Source organism: Eurosta solidaginis, chromosome 4 (genome assembly GCF_040869045.1).
Source record: "Eurosta solidaginis isolate ZX-2024a chromosome 4, ASM4086904v1, whole genome shotgun sequence".
Classification (NCBI taxonomy): Eukaryota; Metazoa; Arthropoda; class Insecta; order Diptera; family Tephritidae; genus Eurosta; species Eurosta solidaginis.
The window spans coordinates 148,015,257-148,032,802 of record NC_090322.1 but is presented as its reverse complement, the minus strand read 5'-3'; the positions used below and the strand labels follow the sequence as shown (position 1 = coordinate 148,032,802).

The 17,546-nt window shown below is 38.1% G+C and overlaps 1 protein-coding gene across 4 annotated transcripts in view; it reads right to left on the bottom strand.

Annotated features, from left to right (window-relative positions):
- The window catches only part of shtd (shattered), a 65,665-nt gene that overhangs the window by 2,056 nt on the left and 46,063 nt on the right, over positions 1 to 17,546 (bottom strand). For 3 of the 4 annotated variants that reach the window (XM_067783332.1, XM_067783333.1, XM_067783334.1), the window contains 4 exons: positions 16,551 to 17,091; positions 16,023 to 16,478; positions 13,464 to 13,718; positions 9,013 to 9,340 (listed from right to left, as the gene is read on the bottom strand). In XM_067783332.1, coding sequence (XP_067639433.1) covers positions 9,013 to 9,340; positions 13,464 to 13,718; positions 16,023 to 16,478; positions 16,551 to 17,091 — 1,580 coding nt within the window. Of the gene's footprint in view, positions 1 to 9,012; positions 9,341 to 10,491; positions 11,890 to 11,955; positions 12,036 to 13,463; positions 13,719 to 16,022; positions 16,479 to 16,550; positions 17,092 to 17,546 lie in introns of those variants that run through there. The other variant, XM_067783335.1, reaches the window with a different exon arrangement.

Here is a 17,546-nt window from a genome sequence, read left to right as displayed (position 1 = left end):
CGCAACGTGAGTGTGAAATGCCAACGCAAAGCAAAAGCACTCAAGTAGTATCTGAATTTCGTCCGTCGGTTGGTTCGTCACCACAGTCCGAACAAATTACAAGTTGCATAAATTCGTTTGTTTCGGTACCGCTTACGTGCGTGCCGCCAACTAGTGTATCATATACACACGCACATTCATCGCGAATGAGTACAAATATTCAACCACCGTATATATCAATAGCAAATGACGTGCACCCGTATATGCAAGTCAACGAGCATTCTGATTGGAATAGTGAGAATATTCACAGTGTAAATTATATGCCACCCATGTCTGTTTATAATGGGCATGCTCAGTTGTGTTATGACGAAAATTTCACGCAAACGCGATTTTATAATGAACCGAATATAAGAAGCAATATGCAGTCGAATAGTGTTCATGCTCATATGCAACAAAATCATCCATTTTCAAATGTAAATATACGACAAAATCCGTATAGTAATGTGAATGAAGTGATAGCACTTCTACCCGAATTCGACCCGTCAAATGAAACATCACTAAGTGCAAATCAATTTATAAGAAGAATCGAAATGCTAAGTACTGCATATCAGTGGAGTGACCAAGTGTTATTATTCGCCGTACAGCAAAAATTAAAAGGGCATGCGAAATATTGGGTTGATTGTCAAAATATTTTTAAATCGTGGTCGGAATTCGTCGCGAAATTTTGTATTGATTTTGCAACCGTTGAAAACGTCGCGGATATACACATAAAATTGGGACGAACGCGTCGCCAACGTAACGAATCTCCGCAAGACTATTATTACAAAATGTTGTCGATGGGTACAAAAGGAGGAATTCCTGAATTTGCTATCGCGCGGTACATAATAAACGGCATTAACGACCATGATCTCCGTAAAAAGATCTCGAACGATTACGAAAATCGCAATAAGTTGCTACGCGATATTCAAAATTATTCGGTGTACAATAACATAAAATACGAACCGCTGAACTATAAACAGAAAATCGACGAATATACGGCTACGTCCAAAAGCCAAACGAAAAATGTTGGTGAACGTGAAATACCAGCAAACGCTAAAGTAGGTGAACGCGAAACACCTAAATCGGTTAAATGCTATAATTGTTTAAAAACGGGACATATTTCAATAAATTGTTCAGAACCACAACGTGTCGAAAGATGTGAGACTTGTAAACGTACAGGTCATAAAGCAATAAACTGTAAACAAGCGAAAGCAAAACCTAAACCAAATACGACAGTGAATAAAATAAATGATGTAATTCAAGATACAAACTTGACAAAAGTAATCAAAGTAAATGATTTCAAAACAAAAGCTATCATCGACTCTGGTAGTGCGTGTTCGCTAATCCGTCATTCTATAGCCGAAAAAGTGGGCACACTTGTAGAATGTAAACGCATTTTAAGAGGATTCGCAGGAGGCGAATATATGTGTAAAGCAAACATTTCAGTTGTACTTGAAATTGACAAAAATCATAACCAAGCCGTATTATTAGTGGTTAACGATGATCACATTGATGAAGATGTACTCCTCGGAAGAGATGTGTTTTGTAATAACAAAAATAGGCTGGTTATAGAAAACAACAAGTGTAGTTTCGAGAAATTAGAGAACGTGTCGAATATCTCAACGAATGAACGATCGGAATTGAAAGCTATTATTGAAGCAAACCGCGATATATTTTCTGAGTCTGTATCCGACCTAGGTACATGCACAGTCTCGAAAATGAATATCGAATTAACCAACGATAAGCCAATAACTTTAAAGCCATATAGAGTGCCGTTCGCTAAACGTAAAATAGTATCTGATATTGTATCTGAACTATTAACAAATCGAATAATTCGTCATTCGGAATCACCTTACGCGTCACCGGTCGTGTTAGTTGAAAAAGCCAATGGGGAATCGCGATTATGCGTGGACTATAGAGCGCTAAATAAAGTTACGGTGAAACACCCATATCCCATGCCAATAATCGACGAATATTTCGCACAACTATCGGGAAATAGTTATTTTACGACATTGGACTTACGGATGGGATATCACCAAATAGAAATCGAAGAGTGTGCGAAAAAGTTTACTGCTTTCGTGACTACGGATGGTCACTATGAATACAATAGAATGCCATTTGGCCTGGTAAATACGCCTTCTGTATTCCAACAAGTAATGAATAAAATAATTGCGAAAATGAGAGCGGGTGAAATACTCGTATACTTGGATGACGTCATAATTCCAAGTAAAACGTTTAAAGAAGGTTTATCACGTCTTACAAAATTCTTAAATATCTTACGAGAAAATGGTTTAACACTACGTTTTTCAAAATGTAATTTTCTGGCTGAAGAAATACACTATTTAGGCCACGTAATAAATAAAAATGGTATAAAACCGGGAGAAAAGAAAATAATCGCTATCAAAAACTTTAAAGTACCATCTAGTATAACGGAAACTAGACGATTTTTGGGTTTAACTGGGTTCTTCCGGAAATTCGTACCGGAATACGCGCTAATTTCGAAACCAATAACGAAACTTCTCGCGAAATCAAACGAATCTTTTGTATGGGGTCGTGAACAACAAGAAGCATTCGAAACCTTGATCGAACGTTTAAGCAACGCACCAATTCTGGCGTTGTACGATAGGATGGCCGAGCATGAAGTACACACCGACGCATGTAGTGTTGGCCTTGCCGGTGTGCTACTTCAGTCAAACGACAATAAAACGTGGAAACCAGTATTTTATTTTAGTAGGCATTGCACGAGTGCAGAAAGTAATTATCATGCGTACGAACTCGAGGTACTCGCCGTAGTCGAATCCCTCGAACGCTTTCGAATGTATGTACTAGGCAAGCATTTTCGACTAGCAACGGACTGTTCTGCCATAGCTAAAGTCAAAACTAATAAAGAATTAAAATCTCGTATCGCGCGTTGGTGGATGAAACTTTTAGAATTTGATTTCGATATAATTCATCGCCAAGGCACACGTATGGCTCATGTCGACGCTTTGAGTCGCGCACCAGATCAGCCACCAAACGACGTAGAACCGGCTGGGTTGGTAATGAAAGTTAATACTTCATCCGAAGACTGGCTCTTGACAATGCAGTTGCAAGACCCAACGTTATCATCGATAGTATCAGTACTTAAGCAAGAGAAGAAAACAGATCAAGACGCCCAAATTCGACAAGACTACGAAATTAAGGATCATCGATTATATCGCCGTACGAAAGATGGGTTACGATTCGTTGTACCAAAATCAGTTCGTTGGAGAGTAGTGCATTCTTGCCATGACGAAATGGGACATTTTGCACTCGACAAAACGATCCAACGAATTTCGACACATTTTTGGTTTCCTAAAATCCGCAAATACGTTAAAGATTATTTAGCAGCATGTCCAGATTGTTGCTACAACAAATCTCGTCACGGTGTGGCTGAAGGTAGGCTGCATTATAGTGAACCTGATCCCATGCCATTTCGGATCCTTCACGTCGATCAATTAGGACCTTTCGTCAAAAGTAATCGTGGAAATTGCTACGTTCTGGCAATATCCGATAGTTTTTCCAAATACCTGGTAGTGAAGCCAGTACGCAATACGAAAACCACCGCGGTAATCAACGCACTAAACGATATGACAAGCTACTTTGGACTGCCTGTCAAAATCATCACCGATAGAGGTACATGTTTTACCTCGAAGCAATTCGAACAGTTTTGTGAAAAAAATTCGATCCAACATATTAAAAACGCCGTACGTACACCTCGCGCCAACGGCCAGGTTGAGCGAGCTAACCAAACCATATTAAATTATCTTCGAACATCGACCGATAAACCGAAAGAGTGGGATTGTCATCTACGAAACGTGCAATGGTCAGTCAACTCACAGCGCAACGATACGTCAGGTTATTCGCCGAACGAACTAATTTTTAATTTTCGTCTCCGCGATATCGTACAAAATAAGCTAATTGCAGCTATTCACGATACAACCGATAATCCGAATCCGCTACCAATCGACGAAAAACGGCAACAAGCCCTTGAAAATATTAACCACGAACGAGAAAAATGGAAACGTAGGTTCGACGATAAGCACCGTACTCCGACAACATACACTGAAGGTAACCTCGTTGTTATTGAGAACGAGCCAGCAGCAACTGGCGAATCGAGAAAGCTGGAACCCAAGTTTCGCGGTCCATACGTTATTACCCGAAGCTTGGGAAACGACCGATACCTCATAGAAGATATTCCTGGTATAAAAATAACAAATCGCAAATTCTGCTCAATATTTAGTACCGACAAAATAAAGCCCTGGTGTCACAGTGCACCCGAGCTCGACGAATACGACGACGACGACGACGACCCTGATCAAATCGAGGTCGATTTGGAGTCAGGAAAGGCCGAATTGTCAGCCGACATGGCAACTCTAACTAAGTAAAAGACGATTTGAGGAGAGAAATGAAATGAGCGAGACGAAGGAGTCTGTCTCGAACCTTCAGAACGAAACGTCGTATTTAACACAATCATAATTCGCTTATAATACATTAAAGTGTATATTCATTATTTCTAATAATAATACTTTCTTCATTTAACATTAAATAAACTAGCGTGCGTCTAATTAATTATTCGGAACTCTGACAAACGTAAGTAGATATGCCATCGTGATACATGGGTACATTAGAAAAAAGATCCTGCATGTGGCACCGTACACGTGGTAAAAGTTAATCTTCTTTAATAATTAAAAGAAAACAAATAAGTATGTCTCAGTATAAAAATCCACGTGTGACAAAGTTTTCCTAAGGGCGATTGTTTTCATGCTCCTACTAGCGAAATACAAAGATTTCCTATGACTGCCTTTGGCAGAGCCCACGTTGTTATTACATCTGGTCGATGCTTTCAAGTTTTTAAACGGTTTTATTTAGCTTGACTTGGCGGGCTGGCTGGCCGGCACGAATTTTGTAAATGAACTTTAAGTAACTTCCCGATAAGCTACAAAATTGAAACTTGGAATATAGTTCAGAACCCGATGACAATGCAATAAGAAAAAAATTCCGATAGGTGGCGCATGGATCGAAATATGTATTTCAAAAAATATTATTTATGGTCCGATTTGGCCCATATTTGGAACACATAATACATACATGAATAGAAAGCGACCTATGAAGACTAAAACCTTGAAAATGAATTAATTTAATAAAATGTTTAAGTTAAACGGTTTTATTGAAAACAATACTTACATGAAGTAATAATAATACTAAAAGCTAGAAAATAATTAGGTAGGTACTAGGCATCACACTCCTCATCAAGCTAGGCCGTTGCTCAGACAATTAAATACAACCATTGGACGCGTCAAATTTCTATTAATAGTCATATATAAGACCAAATGAACCTTAATCAGGTTATGCTACGCCTCACATTTTTAGAAATTTCACGCGCCCAACGCTTTTATTTAATTGTCTGATCAACGCCCTAGATTGATGAGAGGTGTGATGACTAGTACCTAGGACCTACCTAATTATTTTCAAGCTTTTAATATTATTATTACTTAATGTAAATATTGTTTTCAATAAAACCGTTTAACTTAAAATTTATTTTAATTATTTTATTTTCGAGTTCTTAGTCTTTATTTAATTGCCTATTATTTCTCATTCTATTTAGTTCATTCAGTGACTCATTACTACAAGAACTCTTTCCTGACAATTCGTTACAATCTAAGTCCTCAATACATAATCCTTCCAAAGACTTTACTCGACTCTGCGCCACGTATGCTTGTCCCTCCTAGAACTCCAAAATATTTTGATGTCACTTCTACCGGACTATATGTAATATTTGTGCCCAATATGAGCCAAATCGGACATCATAGGTCGCTTTCTATTCATGTATGTATTATGTGTTCCAAATATGGACCACATCGGACCAAAAGTACGATTTTTTTTAATATTTCGACCCTTGCGTCACCTAGCGGCGATTTTTTACATAGGTCGCTTTCTATTCTTGTATGTATTATGTGTTCCAAATATGAACCAAATCGGAACACAAATACGATTTTTTGAAATATTTCGATTCATGCGCCACCTATCGGATTTTTTTTCTTATTATTGCATTGTCATCGGGTTCTGAACTATATTCCAAGTTTCAAGCTTGTAGCTTATCGGGAAGTTACTTAAATTTCAATTACAAAATGCATGCCGGCCAGCCTGTCAAGTCAAGCTAAATAAAAGCGTTTAAAAAGATCCTGCATGTAGCGCCGTACACGTGGTAAAAGTTAAACTTCTTTAACAATTAAAAGAAAACAAATAAGTATGTCTCAGTATAAAAAACCATGTGTGACAAAGTTTTCCTAAGGGCGGTGTTTTAATGCTCCTATTAGCCGAAATACAAAGTTTTCTGATGACTGCCTTTGGCAGAGCCCAAGTAGTTATTACAACATCTGGTCGATGCTTTTCAGTTTTTCTTATTGCAAATATTCCAAAAATTCCAAAATAACCGTTTAAACGGCTAAGCGTCAATTAAGTAAGTGGATATTTCAAAGGATATACAAAAATATGTGAGCCGTCACGGGACGCCTGGCAGATGTGAAACATCGACATTATTTTGTAAGAGTAATACGCAGAAAAAAACAGATTGCGATAGGAACTTGTTGTTGTTGTTGTTGTAGCAATGTTTCGTCCCACCTAATAGCTGCGACCGATCACAAATTGTCATCAATATCCTCTAACGGGAGTCCAAGGAAACTTGCTGTTTCGACAGGGGTGGACCATAATGAAAGGGGTGTTAGAGGCGTTGGTTCCACATTACAATTAAAGAGATGGTTGGTGTCATGTGGGGACACATTGCAAGCGGGGTATACATTTTGTATGTCGGGGTTGATTCTGGATAGGTAAGAGTTTAACCTGTTACAGTATCCAGAACGAAGTTGAGCTAGAGTGACTCGTGTTTCCCTGGGGAGTATGCGTTCCTCTTCCGCAAGTTTTGGGTACTGTTCCCTGAGTACTGGATTCACCGGGCAATTCCCGGCATAAAGGTCCGACGCCTGTTTGTGGAGTTCACCAAGGACCTGCTTGTGTTTTTTTGCTTCATACGGCTGAGTTCTCAGGTGCCGTATTTCCTCAAATGCTTACGGAGATGACTCCTTAAGTCCCTAGGCGGTGCTGGATCGTCAATCAGATGTCTGTTGGGATGCCCAGGTTTCTGGGTATTCAACAGGAACTGTTTGGTGAGCATCTCATTTCTCTCCCTGATGGGGAGTATTCTCGCCTCATTATGTAGATGGTGTTCTGGGGACATAAGAAGACAGCCCGTGGCGGTTCTGAGCGCAGTATTTTGGTAGGCCTGTAGCTTCTTCCAGTGGGTACTTTTTAGGCTTGGCGACCATATAGGGGACGCGTAGCACGCAAACGGCTGTCCAATTGCTTTGTGTGTGGTAATCAGCGTTTCTTTGCCTTTTCCCCAAGTACTGCCAGCAAGGGATTTGAGGATTTTATTACGGCTCTGGATTTTCGGAACAATTGCGGCTGCGTGCTCACCAAAATGTAGATCCTGATCAAACGTCACACCCAAGATTTTGGGGTGTGGGACAATCGGTAGCGTAGTGCCATCGACGTGGATGTTCAAAATGGTCGACCATTGGGACGTCCAAGTTGTAAATAAGGTCGCGGATAATTTAGTCGGTGATAATGCCAGGTTTCGCGAGGCGAAAAAACTGAAGAGTTTTGGCAGGTAGCCGTTTATTCTGTTGTTCTGTCATCGATCTTAATATGGCATAATGATAAAATCATCCTCCTCATTTGGGGGTCATATGACCATTGGGGGACTCTCAAAAAGTCCCCAAAATCATTCCGAAAAAACTCGGCAGGTCCCCCAGAGAGTCCCAAAAATCATCCCGAAATGAACCCGGGAGCACGCCAAATGATCAATGATGAAAATCATTCCGGAATGAACGCGGGAGGACGCCAAGAGAGCTACCAAATGAACCCAAAGTGATCCTCAAATGACCCCTGGAGGACCCTCAATGATTTCCCAAAATCATTCCGAAAAGACCGAGAACCCGAGAGTTCCAAAAATCATCCCGAAATGAACACCGGAGGACGCCCAGGTAGCAACCAAATGACCCCGAAGTGATCCTAAAACGACCCCTGGAGGACCTTCAAACAGTCCCCAAAATCATTCCGAAATTGCGCCGGGAGGACCTCGATAGATTCCCAAAAATCACAACAAAATGAACCCGTGGGATCCAGAGGGGTCCCCACAGTCATCCCGAAAAGGCCAAAAATGATTCCAGGAGCCCATAGGTGCCCTGAAATGACCCCGAAGTGATCCCCAAACGAACCTCAAATGACCCCAAGAGGACCCCGATAGAGTTCCCAAAAAGACCCCGGAGGCATCCCGAGAGATTCCCCATAATCATCCGGATAATACAACCAAATGATCCCCAGAGAAGCCCAAGGGAGTCCCAAAATGACAAAGAAGAATGACTCCAGTAGTACCCTGAGATAATCTTCAAAATCATTTCGAAATGATCGGCAAAATCATCCCGTAGCCAAACCGTACACAATACTAAATATAGACTATATATATGTATACATGTTAATATTGCTGTTATAGCGATAAGGATACTCCCCGAAGGTTTTGGGGAGTATTATCGAAGTTGATTCTCCTTTGTCAGATATAGATCCGGTACGTTCCGGTAAAAAGCACCATTAAGGTACAAGCCTCACCATCTCGGGAACGATTTAATATGATCACATTGAACTTTCTAGGCCATCCCACCCCCATACCCTAGCTCGATGAAGAGCTTGGGGTCGCCAGAGCATCGCCTGCTAAGGAAACAGGATCCACCACGCGTAGGTGAGGTTGAAAGAGTTGCGCTACACAGTCCCTAGAATCATTTGGGAATTTTAGTCGCATTTACGACAGGCATACATGCCGCGTGTATATTCTAAGTCCCTAAGAAATTGGTTTTACGTGCGGCTATAAAGGTTTCTCATCAAAAAAGCTTAAAATCTAAAATTAATCTATAAACTTACATTAAAAGTTGTTAAATAAATAGGCAACACGTGCATTTTATCCTTGATGACGGCATTATAGAAAAGCATTGTCAGCTGCTGTATTTTAAGTAGCTCCTCTTGTGTTATAGACTCAGTATCGATGTGCAAAAATCGATCTGTAAAACTTGTAACGAAGGGATCATTTGAGAAACGTTCTAAGGCTGTAGCCTCAACATGCCAACATGTATATTGTTGTGTAGTGAGCGTTTGAGCAAAAAGACTTTTTAAACGATCGGGATCCTCCAAATGAGACAGACAACCTGAACGCTTTTTGATATCAATACAAGCAGAATTCTCCAAAGCTTTACTGAAAATTTAAAAGAAAAATTAGTTCTAGTCATGGTACAATTACCAGGTAGAAGCATTAGCGAAAATGCAACCCTCCCGTGTATTTTGTTGTTGCCGATTGTACATAAACTGTCAATCGTTCTTTCAGTTTCTTCTGTCAAAAGTTATGGAAGAAGAAAAATGTCACATGTAATTTTCGTCAACAAAGCCAAAACAAAAAAAGAAAAAAGTTGGTTTGCTGATGAAGCTGGAGGAAAAAGGCATTTCTAATGGAAAATAAAGGTAATTAGCTGATTTTCAAATGATATGTATTTAATTTATTGTTATTATTTATTTACATATAGCAGCTGAATCACTTCTTCAACGTTTCCAGTGCATCAACTCTTGGTAATTCTAAACTACAGCATGACACTGATAATATGCATCCATAAATATCGAGAGAGGTGTTAAAAGACGCGCATTGACCTCGAAAACAATAATCAGAAGGCGGAGGTAAATTATTTTGTGTTGGACAAGAGATATTTGCAAAAGAAGTTGAAAATTTTCATGTACGCGTTGTAATGTTGATGATATTTAGTACCCACAAAAAAAATTGTGGACATAAATGTTTTGCGCAGATATAGTTTTGGTCTCCAAACCGGTGTTGGACCCACCCAGATTAATTTTTTATAAGCGCGGCCGAAGGCCGCCAGCGCAAAAATACTATGGATCCCACCCCGGTCTCGAAGCACTCGGGGGTCATTTTTCGGTTTTTTAGAAATATCTTTTGAACGAGCTAAAATTTTTATTTTCCGCCTTCGGATTATTGTTATTGGATTTGGTGCTGCATGTTATCTTGCACTCAAAGAAATGGAATATGATAAGAAATTTATAGATTTTCTGTCGAAACGTTTATATGATCGCATCACTTCAAGTTTATCACATGGTATATGTAATGGTGATCCAGAGCAAAGGTATAGTGGTTTATTAAATTTATCATTACTTATGGCCTTTGTGGCGTTGTCTAGTGCATCAGCATGTACTTCTGCATCACTGGAACCTACGTGCGATTGGAACTGATGAGGATTTGGCACATAGTTCAATAAGGTATACGAGTTTACCCTACTGAATTGTTTAGTTAATTTGAAAGTAATTTATTGTTAAATTTTTATAGATTTGGTATTGGTTGTTTTACCACCATTGAAGAGGTTGATTATATTACCGATACCTGCATCAAACATGTCGAACGTTTACGTGAAATGTCTACATTATGGGAGATGGTTCTAGAACCAATTTATTTGAAAAATATCCAATGGTCGCAACATTAATTTTGTTTAAGATATATAAATAAGGGACCGTTTTGTATTGTATGCATCTTTTAGTATATGTATTTATATTCCAAAGCAGTTTAATGTAAAGTGAGATACAACTTTTTAGGAATTATATTGTTCCTACTTTATCTGCCTAAGGTCGTTATTTTGTAGTATCAAAATAATATTGGGAAATGCTATTGCTAAATGTTTTTTGTAGTGGACCTTATTTTCAATACATGTATGTATGAATACTAGCGTTACTGTCTCCAAGAGATGTTGAAAATTTGGGATGAGATTGTATATAAAATGCTGAGTTAATTGTATGTTCATGAATAAGTACTGATTTATTTTAAAATTTCATGTATTTTGTAAAGTAAAAATTAAGTAATAAATATCGAAGATACATATATACATAATAACGTTTAACGTTGGAAACTCGTCGTGTCGGTATTTGAGGTGCAGATTTCTTTGAAGGATATGTACTCCATGTCTTTAGATGTAATATTTTTTAATTAACAAAAGCACGGGTGTGTTGAAAATTTCAAATGAGTCGCTATGCCACAGAACTTTCGGGTTCAGCGCCATTGCATGGTTGTTTTGATCCAATTTTTCTTTGGGCTCCTCTGTTCGGAACCGATTTTGCTTTCGGTTTAATTTTTGGATACTAGTTCTCTTGTAGTACTGACTTCAATTACGGTTCCGGGTTTTCCTTCTGGTTCTAGCCAAGAGGCTTTTGTAGCAATTTCGGCTTTAGGTTGGATCTGGTATCGGTACCTGCTACGGTAAAAGTTCGGCTTGAAATATTTCCGTTTTCAATTCCAGTATCGGTTATACTCCAGTTTTTTTCTTGTCGTCTTATGGATGATATAAATAATCCAAAAGTAAATCTATAGCATTTTTTTTCTCTTTGTTGACTAGTGGTGGCCCTGATAAGGGCCGTTTTGCGTAAACTTGTATAGTATATTTTCGCTCTTTGTAAACTAATGGTGGCCCTGAAACTAGTGAAGGTTACTGCGTCTGGGTTTCACGACTTATTCGTGGTACATCATGCATATCCGTTTGTGTGCTGCAGCTGTTCCGTACGAAGTATTGACCTTTCGCTCCAACGGTGTCACTTAAAAAAAGCGAACATGTAGAAGGGACTTTATTATTTATCCTTCGTCCTTCCTTCACGTTGTAGCGGCGAAAGTATTGTCCGATATTTTGGTAGATAACTGTAGGAATGACCGTTGGGGACGATGAGACAACTTCCTCTTTTACAAACTCTTGATTAGCACTGCTAAGTTATACATAAAATTATATTATATTTCTTATCTTACAACATTCAAAAAACAATATTTACATCAAAGACGGTAAATATAGCGATGGAGTGGAGTTGGGCATCAAATTTACTCTCTGAGCTCCCACAATAAGGTCACAGGCCTGAAAATGGAGCGAAAAAATTAAGCCATTTTAGGGAAGCTAACGCCACAAGCTTTTTCCCAATTTTTCCTCTTCCTTGATCTTGCGGGGTAATTCTTTACTTTAGCTCACAACTGCAAAAACTCCTGCAAAAATATCGGGAGAGGTGTCAAAAAAATGCGTTTTGGACTCAGGACGACGAATCCGAAAGCGAAAATTAAACATTTTATTTCTGTCAAAAAATATTCCCAAACAACTGAAAAATGGCACCGGAGCGCTCCGAAACCGGGGGTGGAATCCATAGTATTTTTGCGCAGGTAATAGTATAGTCAAGGGGTCGACTGCTAATGCGCTACCAAAAATATCGAGAGAGGTGTCAAGCGACGCGTCTTGACATCAGTATTAATAATCCGAAGGCGGAAAATAAAAATTTTTATTCGTTCAAAAGATATTAACGAAAAACCGAAAAGAGACCCGCGGGTACCTCCGAACCCGGGGGTGGGATCCATGGTAATTTTGCGCAGATTACCTTTCTGCGTTGGCGGCCTTCGGCCGCGCTTATATAAAATTACCATGGGAGACCAAATCTATATCCGCGCAAAACACTTTTACCCACAGTTTTTTTTGTGGGTACCCAACACCATCAAAATTACAGCCGCCACATGAAAATTTTCAACTTTGTAAATATATCTGGAAAGAAATAAAATTTTCAATTTCCGTTTTCGGATTCGTGCTCCTGGGTCTAAAGCGCATCTTTTGACACCTCTCCCGATATTTTTGGACGAGTTTTAGTAGTTGTGAGCTAAAGTAAAGAATTACCTAATAAATTTTTACATCAAAAGTAAATAAAAAAAAAAATGTAAATATAAACAAAGTTTGACATTTTATGACCACCTTCGAATGAAAAAACATGTAAAATGCAACTCTGATGCTTTTACCTGGTTATTGTACCATGGTTCTAGTATAAATTCAAAATAAAAATATGTATTAGACTGGGTCAATTTATTAACCGATATCGCGCCATCGATTTTTCGATAGGATTTGGGCCCAGGAAAAAAAGTCCCACTACGCATACTCAAAAAAATAATTTTCGCGCCTACTAAATTTCATTTTTTTTACTTTTTGCGACTTGATTTTTAAGGATTTTTTGATGACCTACTAAAAAATTTTCATTTGATTGTAAAATTTTCATGTATACCCTGACATGGTATACATATCAAAATTTTTTTAGTAGGTCATGAAAAAAACCTTAAAAATCAAAGTTGAAAAAAGTAAGAAAAATGAAATTTCGCAGGCTCGAAAATAATTTGTTTGGGTATGCGTAGTAGAACTTTTTTTCCTGAGCCCAAATCCTATCGAAAAATCGATGGCGCGATATCGGTTAACTTTCGTCCATACAAATCGGCCCAGGTTAATATGTAAATAGTGTAATCAATTATTTATACTAACGTCAACTGCACCCAATTACGTTCCTTCTCAAAGCAAACAGGCCAATAATTAGCATCATCAACAATCACCTTTCGTAACGAATCTAGCGGTGGCAGCATACAAGGTGCCATTGGCAGACGACGCAACTCTTTGCTGCCCACTTCCAGCACAGATATATGGCAAAGACATAACTTTTTCGTATCGATATCACGTGGCAGAAACAGACGTGGCTCAACAGCAAGTACATACAAATGGCGGAAGGCTTGTAAATGGTATCTGAGTAAAATAAATTTGATTCCAAAAGGTTTATAAAAATTTTCGTAATTTACAACAATTAAAAAAAAAACAAGTAAAGGTGTCCAAGTTCGGGTGTAACCGAACATTATATACTCAGCGTGAGCTTCAATTGTACATTTCATTTCAGATAGTTTACTTTTCTAGATAACATGTGGCACCGCCCATTTAAAAAAAAATATCTCCGCATTTCCTCTTACAATAAAACTTGATAAGTGCAATATCATTGATTCAAAACATTTTTTTGCTAAGTTCGTCTACGGCCCTTTTAAAAATCTTTTATATAAAAGTGGGCGTGGTCTTTAACCGATCTCGTCCATTGTTTCTAGAAATATTTCTTGCTATACGGAAAATTTGTGTACCCAATTTTATTAAGATCCGCTAATTTTTCTTCGAGTTATGGCTCCCGAAGCATAGAAAATTGCTTAGTCATAAAAGGGGAGGTGCCACGCCCATTTTTTTAAATTGGAAGTTTTTCCTATTTTTTGTTTTAAATCCACTTGGGAAATGATAATATATAGCTTATTTTATTTGTCTACGACCTTTTTAACAATCTTTTATATAAAAGTGGACGTGGTCTTTAACCGATTTCTTTAATTTTTCTTCAAAGCATTCCTTATAGTAAAGGCAACCTCTCTGCCGAATTTTGTTACGATAGGTTTAACGATTTTTGATTTATGATTAATATTTGTAAAATTGATTTTATCACAAGTGGGCGGTGCTACGCCCATTTAAAACAATTTTTTTTAATTTTTATCAAGAGTCTCATATCAGTCCACATGTCAAATTTCAACATTCTAGGTGTATTATTTACTAAATAATCCGGTTTTTTGTGTTTTCCAAAATGTTATATATATAAAAAGTGGGCGTGGTTATCATCCGTTTTCGCTCATTTTCAATATTGATCTATTCTGGGTCCAGATAATCTCGTGTACCAAATTTGGTGAAGATATCTCAATATTTACTCAATTTATCGTGTTAACGAACAAACGGACGGACGGACATGGTTCAGGCAAATTTTTTTTCGATACTGATGATTTGGATATATGGAAGTCTATATCTATCTCGATTCCTTTATGCCTGTACAACCAACCGTTATCCAATCAAAGTTAATCACCCCTATTCTGCATTTCGATTACGTTCCCGTTCTACGCTCCGCTTTAATCGAAGTTTGGTATTCTGCATTACGATGGAATCGTAAAGAGAAGAAGAGCAAATGATTTTTCGAAATCAGTTGTTGGTACGGAATGTGTGAACATTGGAACAAAATAAATTAAAGAAAATTTGTAAAAAACACTGAAAAACGTTTATATTTTATTATCCATGCCATTTTGTACAAAAGAAAGCAATAGAATATATTGCCGCAGTGTTATATTTTTTTGAGTGAAGTGTTTTCATAATTGTAAGTGTGTTTTTGTCGTTCTTTTGGCCAATTCCCTGCCGTGGCCACCAAGTTTTGTTAAAACGGATTCCTGCACGAATATAGTTGACATTTTCTGAATTTTAATGATGCTAATTTCATTGCACTGGCCCAAAATACTTTATAAAGGTTTATTTATTCTTTCCGCAAGGATTGTTTACGTTTTCGCTTCACCTTCCTCTACGCCGGCAGCTTGCTTTGGCATATAATTGGACCCAACGAACAGACACAAATTATAGCTGTCTATTATAATGGAATCAATAGCCACGGCTTTATTTATGGAGTTGGAAAGCAACGCATACGAAAATTGCCAGGCGAGAATGGAAAGGCAAATATTGCGAGATTTGTGTAATCCATTTGAGATGAGTGACGAATTGTAAGAACTTGAACTTAAAAGTGGTAAAGTTTAATGACTTATTTTCTTATTTAGGTTCAAAAAAAACTTTCGACTTAACAAGGATGCTTTGAAGTATGTGTTAGATACTTTTGCGGGGCAAATACGTCCAAGGACTTCGACATCGACATGTTGTTTTTGACCTGGAAACATAAACAATCATCATCAAGCCTTCTACGTTTCTTAACAAGTTTTACTTACATTTTTGTTAAAATTCTGTTATAAATTAATAAAAAAATAAAAATAAAATATTTTTCCGCCAACTAATTTGCAACTTAGAAAAACGGAACTACGATCGAAATGCACAATACAAGAAATCGAACGATTCGAAGTTGGATCGAAAGAGATTGGAACACAGAATACCAAAATTGCCAAATCGAAAAAATTCCAATCCAAGTCGAAATGCAGAATAGGGCTGAATATACTCTGTGTGTAAAGCTCGCTGAGTATAAAAAAAGTGCACTTCACCTACCTATTATCATTACTGTGATTTGGAAATTTCGGAAAGAAAGCACAAATTAACGCGGCCACTGCTTCTGGCGTATTTGCGATCGTATAACGACCTGCACCTAAAAACAGTAAACCGAGCGACATGTGTATAGCCATTTGGGAACCAAATGTTACATTTGGATTATAATTGACACGACAGCGATCACGAAAACTAATACGTGAACGTAAATATCGTATGATGCGCAATATTTCCAGATCACCTGAACCGGCAAATACTAAAGATATAGAAATTAAAATGACCATAAGGCAACATTCCACCGTTGTATAGCCAGCAAATTCGAAAACATGTTTGCTTTGAAAGCCGATAAATGTTTTAAGTGCTTTATGTAAAGTTTTAAAAGCTTCTGCATTTTCACTGCCTGCATATTTGAGACCCATGCAAAAGGAAGCGCCTGCGATGACATTGCACCATGCTTGACTGTGAATAAAAAAATTTAAAGTTAGATGTATTTTGTCTTTTAACAAAAATATTTCGATATATTCTACTCACGCTTCGGACTCATAATCAATATTTGTTTCATATTTATCACCCCAATAATATGGACGGTCTAAATCAATTTTAAAGTTTGATGGAAATTGACCGAATAACCATTCAGCGTCTGACCTAATTTCGGACCATAGAATTAAGCCACGCGCAATTGTGCGCAACATAAGCAAATCAGGTCTCACTAAATCTAACAAATAATGTGTATTCGGTGGATTCATCCATTCGGCGACAGCACGATTATTTGTTTTGAAAAACATAAGGCCGAGTGCTAATGTTGCTCCGGGTGCGGTAACATCTATATTAACATTATCTCCTTCTCGCACTTGAAACGAGGGTAATTTGTATTTTTCCTTTTGTGAACCGCTAAGTTGACGCTTATTCCCACCAACCATGTAATAGTGTAATGTATCGGGTATTTGAAGATCACGCAAACCAGCTGGCGATTCACCCAAACCCAATGTGACCAAACCGAGTGCGAGACCGGCGGTCAAGGCATACGATTCCCGTTCAATACTATTCTCCATTTCGGGACCGGGTGGGCGACCTGAAAGTAAGGAAATGAAGATAATTTTAACGAAGATAAATTACACAATTCATTATATACTCATATTTTTTTATACTCAGCTGAGCAGAGCTCACAGAGTATATTAATTTTGTTCGCATAACGGTAATCCGTAACGGCATAAACTAATCGAGAAAGATATAGACTTCTATATATCAAAACGATCTGGGCGAAAAAAGAAATTTATCTAGCCCTTACCGTCCGTCCGTCCGTCCATCCGTCTGTCCGTTAACACGATAACTTGAGTAAATTTTGAGGTATCTTTATTAAATTTGGTATGCAGGTTCCTGGGCACGCATCCCAGATCGCTATTTAAAATGAACGAAATCGGACTATCGAAAATCTGAAAAAGTGCGACAATTCATTACCAAAGACGGATAAAGCGCTGAAACTTGGTAGGCGGGGGTGGGTTGACCTTATGACGCAGAATAGAAAAT